The sequence below is a fragment of the Nicotiana tabacum genome, chromosome 8 (assembly GCF_000715075.1).
Source record: "Nicotiana tabacum cultivar K326 chromosome 8, ASM71507v2, whole genome shotgun sequence".
Classification (NCBI taxonomy): domain Eukaryota; kingdom Viridiplantae; phylum Streptophyta; class Magnoliopsida; order Solanales; family Solanaceae; genus Nicotiana; species Nicotiana tabacum.
The window spans coordinates 17,119,825-17,140,268 of NC_134087.1; the positions used below are offsets into that span (position 1 = coordinate 17,119,825).

At 36.9% G+C, this 20,444-nt stretch overlaps 2 protein-coding genes across 3 annotated transcripts; one reads left to right on the forward strand and one right to left on the reverse strand.

Moving 5' to 3' along the window:
• The first annotated feature begins 1,376 nt into the window (after nt 1-1,376).
• Nucleotides 1,377-2,875, forward strand: LOC107780876 (dof zinc finger protein DOF5.4-like). Its single transcript, XM_016601486.2, has one exon. The coding sequence runs from the start codon at nt 1,555-1,557 to the stop codon at nt 2,521-2,523; it is 969 nt and encodes a 322-aa protein (XP_016456972.1). The 5' UTR covers nt 1,377-1,554; the 3' UTR covers nt 2,524-2,875.
• A 12,262-nt stretch (nt 2,876-15,137) lies between these two features.
• On the reverse strand, nt 15,138-20,224 carry LOC107796614 (D-aminoacyl-tRNA deacylase). 2 transcript variants are annotated; one of them, XM_016619406.2, is made up of 9 exons: nt 19,888-20,224; nt 18,963-19,143; nt 18,707-18,849; nt 17,289-17,352; nt 17,037-17,089; nt 16,707-16,762; nt 16,259-16,333; nt 15,508-15,693; nt 15,138-15,339 (listed from the first exon to the last, which is right to left on the reverse strand). In XM_016619406.2, the coding sequence occupies exons 1-9, from the start codon at nt 20,185-20,187 to the stop codon at nt 15,252-15,254; spliced, it is 1,146 nt and encodes a 381-aa protein (XP_016474892.2). In that variant the 5' UTR covers nt 20,188-20,224; the 3' UTR covers nt 15,138-15,251. The 2 variants fall into 2 exon arrangements, with proteins under 2 accessions (XP_016474892.2, XP_016474891.2); XM_016619405.2 differs by having other exon boundaries at nt 16,259-16,339.
• Nucleotides 20,225-20,444: the final 220 nt, after the last annotated feature.

Genomic DNA, 20,444 nt, shown 5'->3' on the forward strand with positions numbered 1-20,444 from the left:
TCGACTCCACAATGACAAAATACAGGACTTTGATTCATTATCACAATCTGGAAAAAGAAAAAAAAATTAAAGAAAACTTCAGATTTTAAGAAATAGGCGAAATGAAGCTTCAAATGCATATAATAGAGGGATAATGTGTATCCAATTGAAAGAATAAGACCTCACTTAAATAGGCCCTATTTTTTACCGTTGGGCGTTAGGAAGGGGGTCTCTCGCGCTCCTAAAAGTCGTGACATTCACGCAGGGGGCTGACTAGGACCAACTGACGCCACATGGGATGGGTCAACGGTCAATTGTGTTTATTAGTTATAGGTTTCAGGAGTTTGAGTGTTTAAATGGGAAAGACAAAAGTTTATGTATCGGCTTTCAAAAGCCCTACAAGGTTTAAGTGGCCAAGAAGTCATTTCGCCAACAATTTCTTACCCAAATTGGACTACCTATATTACTTTTGACTCATTTTTGATATTAAACACGTCCAATAGTGGTTAACTAATTCAACTGGTCACAATACAAAGTAATCCTTGAGTGGGCCTTAACTTCTGTTCTGGCTCATCCAAATTGTAGTATAAACAATATGTTGACGTCATTTCAGGAACTTCATATTACGCAAATACCTTCCTCTCCTATTCTCTAGGTCAATTTTTTTCGTGGCTCTTCATAATTTTTTTTAATTTTATAATTTTATCTATTTTTTGCACATAAAAAATTTATTTTTATACGTAATAGATCTGTTATTTATACATAAAAAATCTAAAAAGATTATTTACTTAATTTTAAAATTATAAAGAAGCATGATATACAAATAGTGATAGTGTAAACTGTAGATGATAGAAAAGAAAAAAGAAATATTGTCCGCCTGTATTTTGATACTTGTATTTTGATAAGATGTCAAGAATTATTTCTAAATTTAATCAAACTAGTGTGATTTTAAGATTTTTCGCAAACAAAGGAACATCAAAACAGTTGCCGCCAGCAACCCATAAACAAAGCGGATTAACAACAACGTGGCAAGTTGTGGATCTGTTGTAGCTGACACCAAGCTACCCACTACAGAAATATCGTATTGGCCGACAACTCAACACCCTATGATTCGTAATCGTTAATAATCAACTCACTCTCCACCGTTCACGTGTCACTCTCGTCCACACAACACAAATCATCCCATTTTCACGGACTGTACGGTCACATCACGGTCGAACCATGTCGACCCCCACTCACTCAACCATCGTCGTAACAACAAAGAAACACAAACAAAATGGACTCCACATTTTCCGCAGAGTCCGAATAGTAATTTAACAGTACATTAGGGACATTTATGTCTTTTCGTCTTCTTTCCTGTTTTTAATCATAAAAACATTTAAATATAAGTTAACACTATTTTTTTGGAAGATATGCAAAGGATATTTGTCAGATAAATCTCTCTGCTTTAAAAGAAGCTGCTATACTCAGAGTCGCAGGTTTTAAAGTTGGCAAATGTGAAATCTCGCCGGAAACTTCACCGGGAAAACGCCAATATAAGCTGCTACGTTCATATTTACAGTATTTGTTTGAGAAATGCAAGATATACATCCGATCGGCGGCGGTGGAGGACGGTTTTTTGGTGGTGGAGGAGACAGGAGGTTAAGGCCTAACAATCACCAAAACCAGCAAGTTTTAAAGTGTCCACGTTGTGATTCTCCAAACACAAAGTTCTGTTACTATAATAACTACAATCTTTCTCAGCCGAGACACTTCTGCAAAAGTTGCCGGAGATACTGGACTAAAGGAGGAGTCCTCCGTAACGTTCCCGTCGGTGGTGGCTGCCGGAAAAGCAAGCGTTCAAAACCAAAGCCCGCTCCTCCTTCCGACGCTGCTGCCGAAGCTGCCGACGAGGCTTCGGAGGAACATAAGTCAAACTCTAATTCTAGCAGTGAAAGTTCCAGCCTTACTGCAACCACAACCGCCGCCGCAGCAGCGAATACCTCCGGTGCTGCCACCGCTGAGGTTGTGTCGGCAGCTTCTTCAAACTCAGCTTCAACTTTTCTCAACTTTCACGAATCCAACTTCTTCCTACCTACTAGTACGAACTCAAGCTTTGATCATCAGCCATTAATAGATCATTCTGCCGAAGGCCATATTTTCCAGGACATTGGGAACTTTACGAACCTGATGACGTCGTCGAACGATCCATCGGTAGTAGGGTTTAACATGATGGAGATGCCGGCGTACCGGTTGCCGGAAAACCAGAACTCAAATGAGCATTGGAATCAACCGGCGAAGATGGTGGGAACAGATCAGCCGGTTAATGACTTGAAGATGGAACAAATGGATACTGGTTTCATGAATCAAACGGGTCGGGTCGAGTTTGGGTTACAGCAGAGCAGGGTAAACAACAATGAGATCGCTCCACTAGATTGGCAAACTGGAGGTGGGGGTGGAGATGGTGAACATGGGCTGTATGATTTAACGGGAACCGTTGATCAATCTTACTGGAGTCAAACACAGTGGAGTGAAAATGATCATTCCCTTAATTTTCTCCCTTGATCTTTTTCTCCTTTTCTAACCTTTGAAAATATCAGATAAAAATAAACGAAGTTGGAATTTTGAGAAAAGAAGTGGAGAATTATATATGTTTGGTATGTATATTAAATTCTCATATTTTTAAGTTTAGACCTGTTTTAGATTTGGCTGGAGTTAGGGTTTGATGTTTATAATTTCAATATGGAAATGTAACTGACCTCTCCACGCTAATTACTTTTTCTTTTTGTTTAACTTCCCGGCGAGGGGTATATTTAGATATTTATGCAAGTGTATCTTAATTGTGAAAGTCAAGTTAATTGTGAACGAAGTATAGGGAACAACTTATGAAATGTTAATTGTGTACGTGTTGGTGTACTATTCATTTCTACTCGTTGCATTAATTATCCATTTTCTTCCTTAACTGCTTAATCAATGATAGAACTTGCATTATCCATTATGGTTCAACCTCCGTAGGTAAGTGTTGGATCTGCATACACATTATTCTTTTGAGATCCTACACGGTAAGAATATACTAGCATATTATTGTTGTTGGTTCATTTTAAAGCGTGCGTCTGCACAAAGATCATTCATAGTTTTATACTCTTTGCTTTTATTACGCTCATTAAGAAAATACTAAATTTTATAAAAGAATATCTACTATGACTAAATTACCTCTAATTAAACGTTTAATGTGAGAAGTAAGAAAACTAAAAAGAATAGGAACGTAGTATTATTTTGTAAAGCCAATTACATAACATACTATAATGTTTTCTTTCATATTGGTATTAGAGCCGCTCGAAGCCCTGAATTAGAGTGTACTGAATTTTTTGTGCATGGCCAATGAAAAATAATTGAATGAAGCCTGCGTGAGAAGCGTGTTGAAGAGACAATAATCATTTTTAATGAATATCCTTGAATATGGATGCTGGAGATGGAATGCGAATGTAGTTGAAGAAGGGCCACGTAGGCGTTGTAGTTGGATTTAGATAATAAGATAGGATATTTAGGGAAATGTACGGACAGCAGTGATTTGGTGCGGCCGGAGAGTAAATGAGCAATGGGGTTGTGGGAAAGGCATGTGGACCGCCATTGGAGAAAATCCATAACTAAAATGTGATTTTTTTTTTGATAAATAGTACCTTAATAGGTGTAAAAAAAAGATGATATTTTTTATATATAACGTCCAAATACTGGGTATTATACATTAATGTTAATTATACCGTTAATGTATAGCGTCCAGTATTTGGGCGCTATACATAAAAAACTGACACTATATGTATAGCGCCCAAATACCCGGCGCTATACATATTTTATAAAAATCGATCGTCTTCTTCAAGACGACGATTCTGCTTCATCTTCCTCAATATTTAACATTTTCTTCTTCTTGGTCCTCCACTCTCATATCCGCTGCCCCACCATTTAAAAAAAAAATTGGGTCCCCCGTTACATAAAATGTGAATAACGTAGGTCCCACATTCAAGTAGAGCTTCGTATTATTGTTGATTCACACTTTCGGAGTCAATCTCAATCTATTTGCTTTCAGAAAATTCTAAATCGAGGTATTTCGGTTTATTTTAAATTGAAACTTTTATAATAATGCATATTATTTGATTTATATGTGTTTTATTTCGGATTGTGTTTTTTTTTTCGAAACTAGTATGTTAAATTTATCCGGATTTAATATTAGTGTTTTATAAAAAAAAATATAAATTTTTCAAATAAATTTGTCTGTTAATATCCTGATTTATATATATGCGTTTTCATGCCGTTTGTATTTTATTTGCAACTAAATTTATTTGTTGTTTATGTTTAGTTTAGATTATTTTTTAGCGTAGTAAAATCTAGATATTTTTAGCGTAGTAAAATGTAGACCCTTTTAGCGTAGTAAAATTTAGAGTCTTGTAGCGTAGTAATGTGTAGTATTTTAATTTAGAATTCCATGATGGACGTTTTCAATTAGGTGATGACTGTCGGATGGGCCACTCGTAAAATTCATATCCGGCTGGTAGCCCCTATTAAATATATGAGCTTTAATACAAATTCAATACACCAAAAATATACATAATTAACACAAATGAAAATTGAAGTTTACCACTCGTCTTGTGAATTATGGAAAGCAGAGTATAAATTATTTTCTCACTGCTCATTCGTCGGCGGTGATAAGTTTAAATCAAGGAAAACTCTTTCATCCGGAACCTTTCCGGCAAAAAATGCTCCAGAATAAACACCCGATGACTGGGGGTTATCTCTACTACGCACAACCTCGTTTTTTGGAAGGTCTTCGATCTTCACGTACATCTCCAACATTGTGATTACAAGAAATTTTCGGCATTCATCCGGAGTCCTCCAAAAACCACTCAAAGTTTCATCATCGCCGATGTTAAACTCCGAGTAAAAAGTAACCTCTTGCGGAGTAACGGAATACAAATATCTTCCGATTACTTTAAGTATCACTGAACGTTTCCTCACACTTATTTTTTTGCATAACAACGATATCAATTTGTCATACTCCATTGTAAGTGGCAATTTAACATGACACTGAGCAGGTAAACTGTAGCTCACAGAGTTATTCTCCATCACAACCTCACCCTCTCCCCCCCAATATAATAAAACTCTGATTCTACGCTCTTCAGACATAATAAAAAAATGCTGGAGAATTTAACAACAATAAACGTTTCAACAAGAGTATGGAAATGGCTAGCCGGGAAATTTCTATGCTACACACCTTTTGAATGAATTTTTATACAATCCTAACCTCTTTATATAGAAAATGGCTAGCCAGATTTTTTTTATATATAGCGCCCAAAAAGTGGGCACTATACGCTTTTGAATTATTGAAGTCAGGAATTATTAGTGGAGCTAGGAAAAAGGTATATAGCGTCCATATACATAAATTTTTATGTATAGCACCGGGTATTTGGGCGCTATACATATAGTGTCACCTTTTTATATATAGCGCCCAAATACTAGGCGCTATATATTAACGACACAGTTAACGTTAATGTATAACGCCCAGTATTTGGGCGCTATATATAAAAATGTTATCTTTTGTTTTACACCTATTAAGGTGCTACTTGTCCAAAAGAACCACATTTTGGTTCTGGACTCATTGGAGAAAGGGTCGAAAATCCCTAGCTCGATTGTATAGAAATTCATTCAAAAGGTGTATAGCATAGAAATTTCCCGGCTAGCCATTTTCATACTCTTGTTGAAACATTTATTGTTGTTAAATTCTCCAGCATTTTTTCATTATGTCTGAAGAGCGTAGAATAAGAGTTTCATTATATTGGGGGGGGTGGGTGAGGTTGTGATGGAGAATAACTCTGTGGGCTACAGTTTACCTGCTCAGTGTCATGTTAAATTGCCACTTACAATGGAGTATGATAAATTGATATCGTTGTTATGCAAAAAAATGAGTGTGATGAAACATTCAGTGATACTTAAAGTAACCGGAAGATATCCGTATTTCGTCACTCCGCAAGGAGTTGCTTTTTACTTGGCGTTTAACATCGACGAGGATGAAACTTTGAGTGATTTTCTAAGGACTCCATATGAATGCCAGGAATTTCTTGTAATTACAATGTTGGAGATGTACGTGAAGGTCGAAGGCCTTCCAAAAAACGAGGTTGTGCGTAGTAGAGATAAACTCTAGTCATCGGGTGGTTATTCTGGAGCAGTTTTTGCCGGATAGGTTCCGGATGAAAGTGTCTTCCTTGATTTAAACTTATCACCGCCGGCGAATGAGCAGCGAGAAAATAATTTATACCCTGCTTTCCATAATTTACAAGACGAGTAGTAAACTTCAATTTTCATTTGTGTTAATTATGTATATTTTTTGTGTATTGAATTTGTATTAACGCTTATATATTTAATAGGGGGTACCGGCCGGATATCAATTTTACAAGTGGCCCATCCGGTAGTCATCATCTAATTAAAAACGTCTATCATGGAATTTCATCACATTACGACTTGTAAGTGAAGTGATATAGCCATATGGAAATCATTTATTAATTCAGTAGCTTATATTTTTGTTGGTTGTGCAGTGAAAACGAGCAAGTTGAACCACCCGTACTCACTCAATTGACCGAAAACGACGTATTACATCGGGATCTGGCAGATGCACAGAGTGAGGAACAGAACAGTGATTACGATAACAATGCCGATGAATCCGGAGACGAGACACCCTTTCCTCGTGAGGATGGTGATCCGCAGGATGAGGAGGAAGGCCTTATTTGAAGAGAGGCCCCCTAGACGAAGAGTGTACGAGTCAGAAGTGCCATTTCATTCAAGGGAGATTCCTTACATTGATAACTTGCCAATCGTGCCGGATGTGGAAGCTCTCACAAGGGATTTTGATGAAATTCGGACAGCAATGTGGGATGAGTCTAGACCAACGGTGCTTGCAAAGGGGATGCTTTTTCCTGATAAAGCGCGCGTAAGCAAGGCTTGTAAAATACACAACGTAAAAGAGTGTCGTGAGATGCAGGTATGGGAGTCAAGTCCGATGGTATACAAGGTTGTTTGACGCAGGTGGTTTTGGCCATATAATTGGATGTTGCTTGCAACTAAGAAGAAGACAGGTATGTGGAAAGTAGGTAAATATATTCCCACCCACACATGTGAAATGGACACATTCAACGGGAATCACTTCAACTTGGATATTGACTTGATTTATCTTGTACGTATTCCGCACCTCGAAGCGCCCATAAGGTATAAAATCAAAGAGTGCATTACATTAGTCCACCAGGAATATAGCCATACCATTACGAAAAGAAAGGCATTTCTCGAGCGCAAACGAGCGTTTGAAATTGTCTACGGTAATTGGGATAAGTCATTTGCATCTCTGCCAAAGTACATGGCCGCACTTTAACCCCGGGACAGTTGTTGAATGGAAGCTTGAGCGGAGTTCGGGAACACCAGAATACATATTCAATTACGTGTTCTGGGCGTTTAAGCCAGCAATTGATGGTTTTTCGCATTGCCGGCCCGTAATATCCATAGACGAAACTTATGTCTATGGAAAGTATGATATCAAGCTATTGATAGTCGTGGCAGTAGATGCTAATGGACAGATATTTCCTCTAGCTTTTGCTATTTGTGCCAATGAAAGCACAGAGACGTGGACGCTGTTTTTGAACCACCTGAAAGAGCATGTTGTCAAATAACGTTCAGGTATTTGTCTAATATCCGATCGGCACGGTGGTATATTAAGTTCTGTGGAGAACTTTCCTGCATGGAAAGAACCTTATGCATACCACCATTACTGTGTGAGGCACTTTAAGGCCAATTTCCAGAAGGCACATCCCAACAAGGGTCTACATGATTTGATGTGGATGGCAGTAACAGACCACCAACAACATAAATTCCGAAGGCATATGAATTCTATCAGGCAAGAAGACGAGGCAGCCTATTGTTGGTTAATGCGACATCATCCGAAAAAGTGGACTTTGTATGCGGATGGTGGCAGACGATGGGGAATTCTTACTACAAATGTGTCAGAGTCTTTCAACTGGTTATTGAAGTCGGCAAGAGAATTGCCCGTCACAGCCATGGTACGGATGTCGTTCAAGCATATGGTGGAGAGGTTTGTTGAACGGTCTGCAGTTGCAACAGAATTGATGGAAATGGGTGTTGAATTTATGCCAGTGCCGATGCAGAGATTTGAGAAATACAGATGGCGAGCACATTGACATTCATTTTTGCAGTATGATAACGAAAGAGGTGTTTTTGAAGTTCGCACCGCCATCCATAATAATCGGGGTAATAATGTACATACTATAAATGAATCAGCAAGGTTATGCTCTTGTGGAAAATGGTCCATCTACCACATGCCTTGCTCACATGCCATCAAGTGTTTTCAACGTGTTGGTTATGCTGAGACCAACTATGTTGATCAACAATATAGTGTTTCCAAGTACCTAAACACATACAGTGGTAAGTTGCAGCCAGTGGGTGCTGAGCATTATTGGCCTCCAGAACCATTTAAAATGGTGTGTAACAAGTCTTATTTGCATAAAATACAGGTGCAAAAGAGAACGCGTATACAGAACCAAATGGATGTTAGTGATACCGTTTATGCGCGCAAATATGGTATATGCTCGCAAACAGGACACGACCGTCGTAAATGTCCTTCAGCTGATTTGGGTGGCAAAACTGATCAAGCTCGTGGTGGGTGTTCTTCTAGTGTACCTAACTACCCATGATTTGATGTTGTAATAATCAGTTGTTATGTCTATGTTGCAAGATTTATGAAATAAAATTATGCTTGTTAATTATGATTTGTACTTTCCCATTAGATAGTACATTATGTATTTAGCGCGGTGGAATACTATGTTATGTGTGTGTTGTCTTGTCGAACTGAAAAAGCTGACCAGCTGACATAAAGTTGTCTTGTCAACATCATGATATTTAACACGCAAAATATAGCGTCATTAGATAGTACGTTATGTATTTAGCGCGGTTGAACACTACGTTATGTGTGTGTTGTCTTGTCAAACTAAAAAGGCTGACCAGCCGACATAAAGTTGTTTTGTCAACATCATGATATTTAACACGCAAAATATAGCGCCATTAGATAGTACGTTATGTATTTAGCGCGGTTGAATACTACGTTATGTGTTTGTTGTCTTGTCGAACTGAAAAAGCTGACCAGCTGACATAAAGTTGTCTTGTCAACATCATGATATTTAACATGCAAAATATAGCGCCATTAGATAGTACATTATGTATTTAGCGCGGTTGAACACTACGTTATGTGTGTGTTGTCTCGCCTATAAATAACGGGATCATTGTAGTTATTTTGTGTGCTCAAAATTTACTACAAGCAAATATTTCATTAAAAGTATCTTGTTTTTTACTAAAAGCAAATATTTCACAAAATGGCTCAACCTCTTCGTCCACCAAAATGCAAGTGTGGAAAAGCATGTTTTATGCAAAATTGTTGGGACGGTGGTGAAGTTGGACGCCGCTACTGGCACTGTATGAACCAGTTTTACAAGGTTCCTGGCGAACCTATTTGTTATTTTGAGGAATGGATTGATGAACCATGTTATCAAGAATGCTACAGAGAACAACTGCAGTATCTTCATAATGTGTGTTTAAGACCATGGGAACATGAAAAAGAAAACAATAAAATTATTCCAAACTTGATGGCGAAACTGAAGGAGGTGGGAGAAGAAAAATGGAAAACACAATGGAGTTGTGAAGCACAAAAGGAACGTAAAAAAAATATAAACGGGAACTTGCGGAGCTGAAGGCGAAACTGAAAGAGGTAGAAGAAGAAAAAGAACAACTGGAAGAACGATTTAAGTGGGTGGAGCGGAGAATAAATGACAACCTGAGCTAAACATTGGCATGTATGTGTTTAGTGTATTTTTCATATTTCATGTATTTTTATTATATTGGCCTACTATGTTTGTGTTTGTGCTTGTGTATGTGCTGTAGTAATGTTTTCCTTGTTTGTTGTACTAAATTTTATTTTAATTGAAGTGGAGGTTAAGTTTAAGTGCTTGTGTTGTTATATGAAACTATCAAACGAATGGGAAACTAAAAAAAGTAATGGGCATATTCAATTAAATATTGTGGTTAATGTATACAAAAATATTATTTACATCAAATAAAAAAAAGGAAGGCCGAATTAATGTGTCCCGCATCCGGTGTATCTCAATGCAGCCGCATACCCTCCCGCCCGGGTGCACTATCAGGATCATCATCATCAAGTCGTCTCCTTATAGCCGGATGCGGTGCAGGATGACATGTATCGGTGGTGATGTCAGGTCTAGTAGAAGGCTACATAATAATATGAAACTTAGTATAGAAAACTACATAACAATTCACAACAATTTATATTGTCTTACCATCATCGTGTCTGGATCCTGAATGTAGTCATATGTCGCAGCATCGCATGAAGCCTTAAAAAGGAAATTAATAAAGTTAAAGAAAATAAATAAGTTATAGTTAAAACAAATTCAAATTCAATACTAATAAACTCATACCTCCGCATGTGATGTGGAGCCATAACTCAGTTGGTGCCCACTATAAAAATTTCGGGTTGGTCGCTCCTCATCAGTGATAAACGGGCCTGAGAAGTATCTACTCCAATCCACTCCTTGAATATCTGATCCCGTGATCAATAATTGACCCGATGGGGTCACCTGCGATGTCACCGGAGTGCGATAAATTCCAAGGCTATAAGACGACATGTCCGTCTCATGAATACCACCTGCCATATCAGCAGCAACATCATCAGCAGAAGCCTCAACGCCCCCTTGCTGGGGACCACCTCTTCTACGCCCACGACCACGTCTTCCGGCACTACCAGCTCGTCGGACACGTCCAGCTCATGGGGTACCACGACCTCGCTGGTACTGCGCTGGGTCCATATAATCAGCCTCGTGTGCCAAACGCTTATCCGATCGGGCTCGTTGCAGTGTCTGGGCAGCCACATCTATGAATCAACGACTATACTCCTGCATGGCCACAGGATCGTGGACATGACTCTGCATCTGCTGCCCCTTATGATAGACGGTATGCAATCCAATCGCTTGCACAAAGTAAGAAATATAAACTACATATTTGGCACTAAATTATAGGTATATAATTAATAATAACAGAAAACATACCAGGGCCTCGTGTCTGCCGGCGTATGGGACGTACCGATCGTGTGCCTGATGAACTGGGTTCCCGATAAAAAGTCGAAAAACAGTGCGGTACCATGCCATATAACGTTGAATAGGAAAGTGCTACGGAGATGGGGTCAAGTCCCCTCGCCTGTCCCAAGTACCCAACTGCTAGTAAAGCCATACCTATGGGTTTCGGGCTCGATATTTTGAGGCCCAGTGGCACCAAACTATCATTAATAATTATATGTTTGTTTTATAATTTAAATTCATATTTTTAATAACTTAATTGTAAAATTATATATATATATATATACCTATGGGTTCCGGGCTCGATATTTTGAGGCCCAGTGGCACCAAATTAACATTAGTAATTATGTGTGTTGATACAATTATTAACTTAATTATACAAAGTTTGCATTTTCGACTACCAGTATAAGATACTTAAACAAAAGGAATTCTAAACCAAAATACTACACATTACTACGCTACAAGGCTCTAAATTTTACGACGCTAAAAGGATCTACATTTTACTACACTAAAAATGTCTAGATTTTAATACGCTAAAAAATAATCTAAACTAAACATAAACAACAAATAAATTTAATTGCAAGTAAAACACAAAACGGCATAAAAACACACATATATAAATCAGGATATTAACAGACAAATTTATTTGACAAATTTATATTTCTTTATAAAACACTAATATTAAATCCGGATAAATTTAACATACTAGTTTCGAAAAAAAACACAAACCGAAATAGAACACATACAAATCAAATAATATGCATTATTATAAAAGTTTCAACTTAAAATAAACCGAAATACCTCGATTTAGAATTTTCGGAAAGCAAATAGATTGAATTTTGACTCCGGAAGTGTGAATCAACAATAATACGAAGCTCTACTCGAATGTGGGACCTATATTCTTCACCTTTTATGTGACGGGGGACCCAAATTTTTTTTTTAAAATGGTGGGGCAGCGGGTATGGGAGTGGGGGACCAAGAAAAAGAAAATGTTAAATATTGAGGAAGATGAAGCAGAATCGTCGTCTCGAAGAAGACTATCGATTTTTATAAAATATGTATAGTGCCAGATATTTGGGCGCTATATTATTAGTGCTAGCTTTTTATATATAGCGCCCAAATACTGGGCGCTATACATTAACGGCACAGGTAACGTTAATGTATAGCGCCCAGTATTTGGGAGCTATATATAAAAATATCATCTTTTTTTACACCTATTAAGGTGCTACTTGTCCAAAATAACTACATTTTTGTTCCGGAATCTCGATTATGGTTCTAACGTGGCATGATTTGTGCAAGTGGGAGTACGTGTGGTGATGTGATTGGACGTACACGTGGGCCATCTAGGTCGGTTTGTCCCGTTGTGAGCAATTTCTCTCTTCATCGCTGACAGCGTAGCTGCAACAGGGCGAACTGAATAGTACAAAGAGACTGCCAGAGTAAATAACCACTCAAAGTGTGGGTTGGAATTTTGGGGGGAGGGGGAGGGGGAGATAATACATAAATATCTCAGAAACTGGTTTAGTTCTCAAGTTATACAATTATTTTGTGTTTATATCACTGTAAATGAATTTGAGAGAACCCTTTACACTCATAACGGAATGTTTCAAAGTTCTAATCTGAAAAAGGAAAATATTTCGATAAACAAACCCTTTATTTTCTTAATAAGCTTTTAATATTCGAATTAATTGATAGCATGTTTGGCCAAACTTAAAAAGTGTGATTTTTCCAAAGTTGAAGTGTTAGATTAAGTGTTTAGAAAAAAAAAAGGAGGGTTTTTGAATACAAGCAGAAACAGTTTTGGAAAAGCACAAAAAAGTAGCTTCTTTCCAAAAGTATTTATCTGAAAATCATTTTTGAGAAGAAAAAAAAAATGCTTAGAAGCATTTTTTAAAAACTTGGTCAAACATTAACTGCTTCTTAGAAGTGTTTTTCAACTAAATTAGCTTAACACAAATAACTTACCATCAAAAGTACTTTTCAGAAACTTACCATCAAAAATATTTTTAAGAAATTAACTTTCTAGAAAAGAAACATTATGACAAATATATTGATTTTAGCCGTTTGGCTAAACGGACTATGAATCATGGTTTTTGAATATTTTTGGGTTACCAATTTTGATTAAAGCAAGTTAATGGTGTAGTTACTGCCAGTGGCTGATTTTTTAGTGATTGATTAAGGGGCCGCTTGTTTATACGGATTAGAGGGATTATCCTAGTACATGATTTTGGGATTAAATTTGTTTAGTATTTGAATTTGGGTATTACCTAAAACCAAGATAAAATTCATACTAAAATTATGGGTTATCTATTTCATATACAAGATATAATTATCTATCTTGGTTATAATCCTAATTATAATTCCAGAATTAAACTTGAAATAACCTGATATAGAACCAAACTACCCTTGCAGGTTCAATCAAATTTTGTATAGTACTACTCCATCCGTTCCGGTTTATGTGAATCTATTTGTCTTTTTGGTCCGTTCCAAAAAGAATGGCTCATTTCTAATTTTGGAAACAATTTAGCTTAAACTTCCAATTGTACCCTTAATGAAAAGCTTCTATAATTACACAAACACTCTGAGCCTCTTTTTGACTTGTTTAGGACCACAAATTCCAAAAATCTTTATTTTTCCTTAAACTTTGTACTCAATCAAACAAGTTCACATAAATTGAAACGGATGGAGTATAATTTAACGTAATATTTTCCCTAGAAAAAAAAAGAGGGAGAGAGTAGAAATGGAGGAGAAGTTTTATTTTGTGTCTCATACAACTAACACTAGTTGTATGAGACTTCTTTTTATCTCACAAATTTGTGAACCACAATCTTACACTTCTGGATCCACAAAAATCTGGGCTCACAAAATTGTGCAAAAAAATTGATGAAACACAAAATAAAATTTCCGGAAATAAAGTAGTGGCGACTGGGTATAGAGTTGATGTGAAATGATGCAAGTGAGATGACATGTGATGTGACATATATATATATATGGTGGGGACCGGTGAAGCTATTATAAGGAGGTGGTTACTACTTACTTGGGCGGGGTTTAAGGGCGGGGTCCACCTAAACATATAGGGGGGGATATTATGTCACATGCATGTGCATAAGTGGTCTTTAGTCATACTCATGCATTTGTTGTGTCCCTTACCTGCCTCTGTAGTCTGTAGTCTGTAGTGTTTACTGTACTTCTCCATTAAGCCCCCACAAATCCTCCATTTTCTTCTTTTGCTTATTAGATATTTGGAAGTTGATAAGTTCTTTTAAAGATATCAACATTGTATATATTTATACGCTAAATATATCCCCGTACTATAAAAAAATATTTATATATTGAAATATATCACTACCGTACTTTTATTGGTTTAAATATACCTTTCCTTTATAAAGTTTGTCTAAGATGGACATCCAATCCTACATGACACTGATATTTGATGAGGTGAATATGATATGGCATGCCACCTTAACTCCCCTAATCCATATATAAAAGACTAAAATTTGAAATACAATATTTTTCAAGGTAGCAGTAATGGTGACAATAGCGGTGAAGGGGAAGAAAATTTTAGTGGTGGAAAAAGAAATAAAAAGCAGGGGTAAAATGGGTTAGGGGCACTAAGGTGGCAAGCTATGTTGCATCCACCTCATCAAATGTCATGCCACGTAGGATTGAATGTCCACTTTGGAAAAACTTAACAGAAAAAAGATATATTTAAACTAATAGTATAACGACAGAGTTATATATTAGCTCAAAGTATAACGAGAGATACATTTAAAGCTTTTTCCGACCGTACAGGGGTAAATTTGACCCTTTTCCTTCTAAAACATGGAATATGCTGGCTCCTAATCTAACTAAATTTTCTATTCTGTTTTTACATATGGTTACACGAGATTCTTTTTTCTAAGTTGGGTTGTAAATGATGCCATAATATGCTATGAACATTTCATACAAATTATGAAGTAAAATGAAGAAACTATTCATGGAAGAAGAAGAAAAAAAAAAGAAAATTTTAAATAGACAGTTAATTGAAGACTTAAAGTTTCAATCACATGGAGTATTTACTTAAAAGATAAAAAAGAAAATTGTAAAATAATCATCCAAAAAGAATCAGTAGAAATCACTCGGTTTTCCAACTTTAATGTTCTGCTCTGCTAAAAATCCGACTATAGCATTCTTTTGCCAACCTTTGAAACTCCTGAATCCACAGATAAAGAGCTAAGATCAGTAATTCAGTAGTTGTGTTGAAAGGTATAACTAATGCATAAGCATACCAGTTGGAGAGAACAAATGTTCTTCACTACTGATAAAAGTATATTTTGTGATCCAATTTGATGCATTATTTTCTCAATCCAAGAGAACTTACTTGTTATCGATATGTGCTAGTACTTCTCCTTGAGGAAAAGCTGCTCTAGTAGTGTCAAACGCAACTCTAATTGCTTGTCTCCAGGTTCCACACACCTCCAAATTGGCCTGGGCTTTGGTTGGACCAGGGTCCTCCATCGGTAACGAATATCCAGCAAGAAGGTGTCCAACCCAAACTCCATCTTTCCTGCATTATTCACATAATCATAATAAGAGCATAAACTGAAATAAGCTTGCTATGAATCTTCAGCTAGAACCCTATCAACGAAGACGAATAAGTCTACATTTCAATAATCACTCCAAACAGTTCAAGGAGAAGACTCAAGCTCGTAGCAGCTATCTTCCTCTCTTTTTTTCCAATGAGGGGAAGATGGAATGGTTTTTTTTTTTTTTTTTTTTTTAAATATGTAGTGATTAGGGAGGCCAAGTAACACAAGCAATTCCAACGAGAGCTAACCTTTACTTTCCACTTGTGCCGAGTATATACAAAAGAAAAAATTTCTCAAATATTACTGGAACTGTCGTATTAATAGCATGTAATGTTCCTCAAAGAATCCTCCAGCTTTGATAATACAGATGTTTTTTTATACACAAGGGGAAGGGGAAGAGGAAAGACACTTTTCACAGTCAATAATTAGAGTTCCATATGAGCGAACTGCTTCATTGATGCCATGATTAAAGTTCTCACCTGGATATGTCTGTTTATTTCGCATTACTTTTGAATAACTGTTTCAGGTGGCGGAGGAACTCACCGAACTATATCCATATGCCGTGGTACGTAATGTCCACCACCAATTCCTAGGAGGATCTTTTGCTGACTACCACTTCTGCATCTTATTGAAAGTAAATATTAATGATTGGAGAAAGGTCAGAAATTAATATCATAATCAAGCGAGAACAGTCTATTTTCCCTCGGAGAGATCATATCCTATGTTCTTTTTTCCCCTATAGAAGAAGTCAATAATTTTTCAGGGGCTATCTTCGTATAAGCTGAAAATAATTTTAGCCATGAGAACATATTGCATTGCTAAACAGGAAAAGCAGATGAAAGCTACACAAGTTTTTATGGAGACAGGTGAACCTCTAGCCTAACAAATGTTCATGAGGTCAGACTTTGTAAAAAAAAAAAGAGCTGGAGCAATGTTGAAGTATAAATAGCCACAGTACAGTATAACCAAGATAAAAGTAATTGGCCTGTACCTGCTCCAATCCCCCACTGCAGCTCCTCCGTTGAGCCCCAGTCCTTCCCAAACTAACTGCAAACACCACAGTTGAGGGAAGGTTAAAAGATATCCAACAAAGAGGGAAGAATTCTAATATTATTTTAGAAAAAGAGAATTAAAGATATTCCTCTGATTTCTTTTAGCCCAAAATTGTAATGAATGCAGCGCTAAAGGGTTCAATTGGCCTGGCAGACGCCAATGCATGATTCAGCATAACAACAAGATTTGGGGGTCTGCTAACAATAGAAACAGATGAGAAACTAAATAACTATTGCAAAAGAGTTTGTGGCGTAAAAGGATACCCAACTAAGGCAATGGCTTGTGCGGCATCTTGTCTCTTCCAGTATTCCTCTGTGCTGCCTACACAGTACACAATAAACAGCTTTCAATTGATTAGATAGAAACATAGCCATTTGTCTTTGCCATTAGATGAGGTATATCACTCTAACGATGAAAGAAAATACACAATCTTTGTTTTTCGATAAGGAGAAAAAACTTAATATTATTATATTATTACAGAGGGTCAAATGAAATTTATGACAGGTAAAAGAAAGTATACCAATCTCAACAAACATTGTGGGTGCATTAGTTAAAGGTCCATGATGTGTAGCTTCCAATGTGACCTACACCACGAAATAGATATACTATAAAGGTTCGCACATGGAGATGCTTACGCTACAAAGTAGATAAAATTAGAAAATATCAAAAGGATTGCACTTGGTACTGAAAGCGAAATCCATGGTGCAAGGAAAAAATCAATTCTATGTTCAGATCCAGCATCGACACATAATCGTTAAAACTTAAATGCAGTATCAACGATCAGCAGTCAAATAAAGAAACTATACATATTGATGATATCTTTGCAATTCATAAATTTCATCTTTTCTTTGACCCAAAAAAAAAAAAAATCATGTTTTCAACTTCGTCTATTTGTAATACTAATGTTTCTAATCCTTTTTGACGAGTGTTATCTCACAAAATATTTACATGGAAAATTGTCACCTTTCGTTGCTATTACATTAGTTTTATATTACAAATATCAAGGTGTACAATTTTATATGTATACTTGTACTGCTATTTAAAATCTTACAAATAATCATTTTATTTGTTACTACTTCTCCCTTTGCCTCATGATTATTATCTCACTTTAGTGCTAGGTGGAGTCCAGAAGTACTTTATGGTCAACTACTTGATATCACTCATAAAGTGGAAACTGTGGTTTTACATCAAGCAAACATGGAAGTTATCAACCCCATGGATTAATCCAATGTTGTCAAAGGCGCGCTTAAGCCCTGAAGCGAGGATCAAAACATGTTGAGCGCTTCGCCTCATTTAGCGGGCCCTTCAGTGTTGTCATCAAGGCTTTAAGGTATAAGCGTTATCCTGATAAGCTTAATTTTTTTTCCAATTTCTTGTACCACATTTGTTGTTCATGCTTATAATTATTAGTCTTGTACTAGACATACATATTTGTATTTTTATCCCTTGCGCCTTTTTTTATTAAAAGCCCACATTTTATTTTGCGCTTTGCGCTTTAAGGCCCCAATGGACCTTTGAGCTTTTTTATGCTTTTCGCCTTGATAACCCTACAATTTTGCAATTCTATAAATGTCAGTCATGACAAAACAAACCCAGTAGTTAACAGAGGAGAACAAACAGTTTAACTAGGTTCCTCTTGGCTCTTACCACTCAGACAGTATATTTAAAAGCAGTTCTTAGCAGAATAACCGCCAAATCTTGACTACTGAGAATTAAACTAGAAACAGTCTACTCTCCAGGGGGAAGGTTCCAACCACAAGAAACTAAGATGAACATGTTCACAGGAAATTGATTCATAAGTGCAGTAAAACAAACGAATCTACCGTACACACCCCAACACTGAGTCAAAACCAACCACAAAAACTTTCGATGTTTCATATAAAAGAAATCTGTTATGAGCTTATTGAAGTAGAAAAGGCAGTTAAACAAGGATATTACCTCGAATTCAGGAGTTAGATTCTGTGAGTCGGCAATAGATTTCAAAAGTCTAAACCACGGCCCAATACGTGGATTAGGTGGTGCGGCCCAGGCAGGCTTCCCCCCTACTGGTGGCTGCTCCCCTTCTTTTAGGTGAGGGACACCTAAGTTTTTTCATCACAACACAATCAACATAAATTGAATACTTCAACATACTGGTAAAGGCAAGTCCGTCAAATCCAAAGAACATAAACCATATGCGGTTAGCAATTTCTACCTATGGGGTGAACAGTGAGTGCAGGACGGTTAGATGCAGCAGTGTGCTTGCTAAGAAAGATAACCTCATCAACCATCTCGCCCGTGGCCTCTTCCCAACGATTGTCCAAGTAGTCCTCTCTCACAATGCTTCTATCATGTTTCAATAACCTTACATCTTGATTCACAAAACTTGGCATATCCTAAGCTTATTCATAAACAAAAAGAAAAAAGATCACAGCTTTATCAGTTCAAGCATGTCTTTTACCTCTCGTTTCATTTCATGTAGTTCCCTAGACCTGAAACCATACTCTTTAAATTTTGAATACGTTTGAATTAGTGAAAATAGGATATATATGTGCTTGAATTGCTACAATTGAAACAAAACAAAGATAAATTTACAATGCACCCCTTCATTATCACAAAGGGCAGCCCAGTGCACTAAGCTCCCGCTATGTGCGGGGTTCGGAAAAGGGGCGGACCACAATTGTCTAGCGTACACAGTTTTACCCTGTATTTCTGCAAGAAGTTGTTTCCACGGCTCGAACCCATGACCTCCTGTTCATGTGGCTACAACTTTATCGGTTACGGCAGGGGCAGAGGCAATGTATAAGTTACGGGTTTGACCGAACCCAATAACTTTGTTCAAATCCTATATTTGTCTTAAAAAGTCCATTGAATATGTGCAAATTATTAACTTAGAACCCAATGACTTAAAATGACTAAAATTCCGAACTCATAAGCTTCAAATTCTGGCTCAGCCTCTGAGGTACGCCAAGCTCCCCTTCCCCTTTATTATCACAGCCAGTGTAAAATTAGTCAAACTATATATGCACATTCGGAGCAGTGTAGAAAACATATATCAAAACCCCTGATAAGTTTAGATGATTAATTGTAAAGAGGGGGGAATGATACGCAGTGAAGAAGAAAGAGGTAGAATTAGAAACCTGAATAGGCGGACCAGGGTGCCAACCAGGCATGGCTAAAAGGGCGGAAGCAGGTCCAATGGAAGCCGGGTCAATGGTGGTAGCCACTATTAACGTCACCATCCTTTTGCAATGGTTTCTTCTAAAATTTGATGATGATATTCTTCTATGCGGGTAAAGGAAAATGCTGGTTCTTGACAGTAGACGGAAAAACCCAATCTTGGTCATCCCATCACTGCCGGATAACCCCACTACCCATCCACCCTTTTTATTGCAAAGGTAATTTTGTTTCAATTTATGTAATGGGGTATGATTAACCATTAAATTAAAAATTTACTTTTTAATACTTGTAAGTGACTATAATTATCTCATTTGTTATGAAACAATAAAGAAGAGTATTGCAGATAAAAGTAGGGAGAATTCTTATTGATTTGTGATGAATTACAATAGAATAATATCCCTCTATTTATAGAGAAAGAGTAACTTAGTCACCAAGTAAAATTCCTAAAATCTCTCTAAAATATAGACATTCACCATAAATAAAATTCTATTTATAATACTCCCCCTTGAACGTTTAC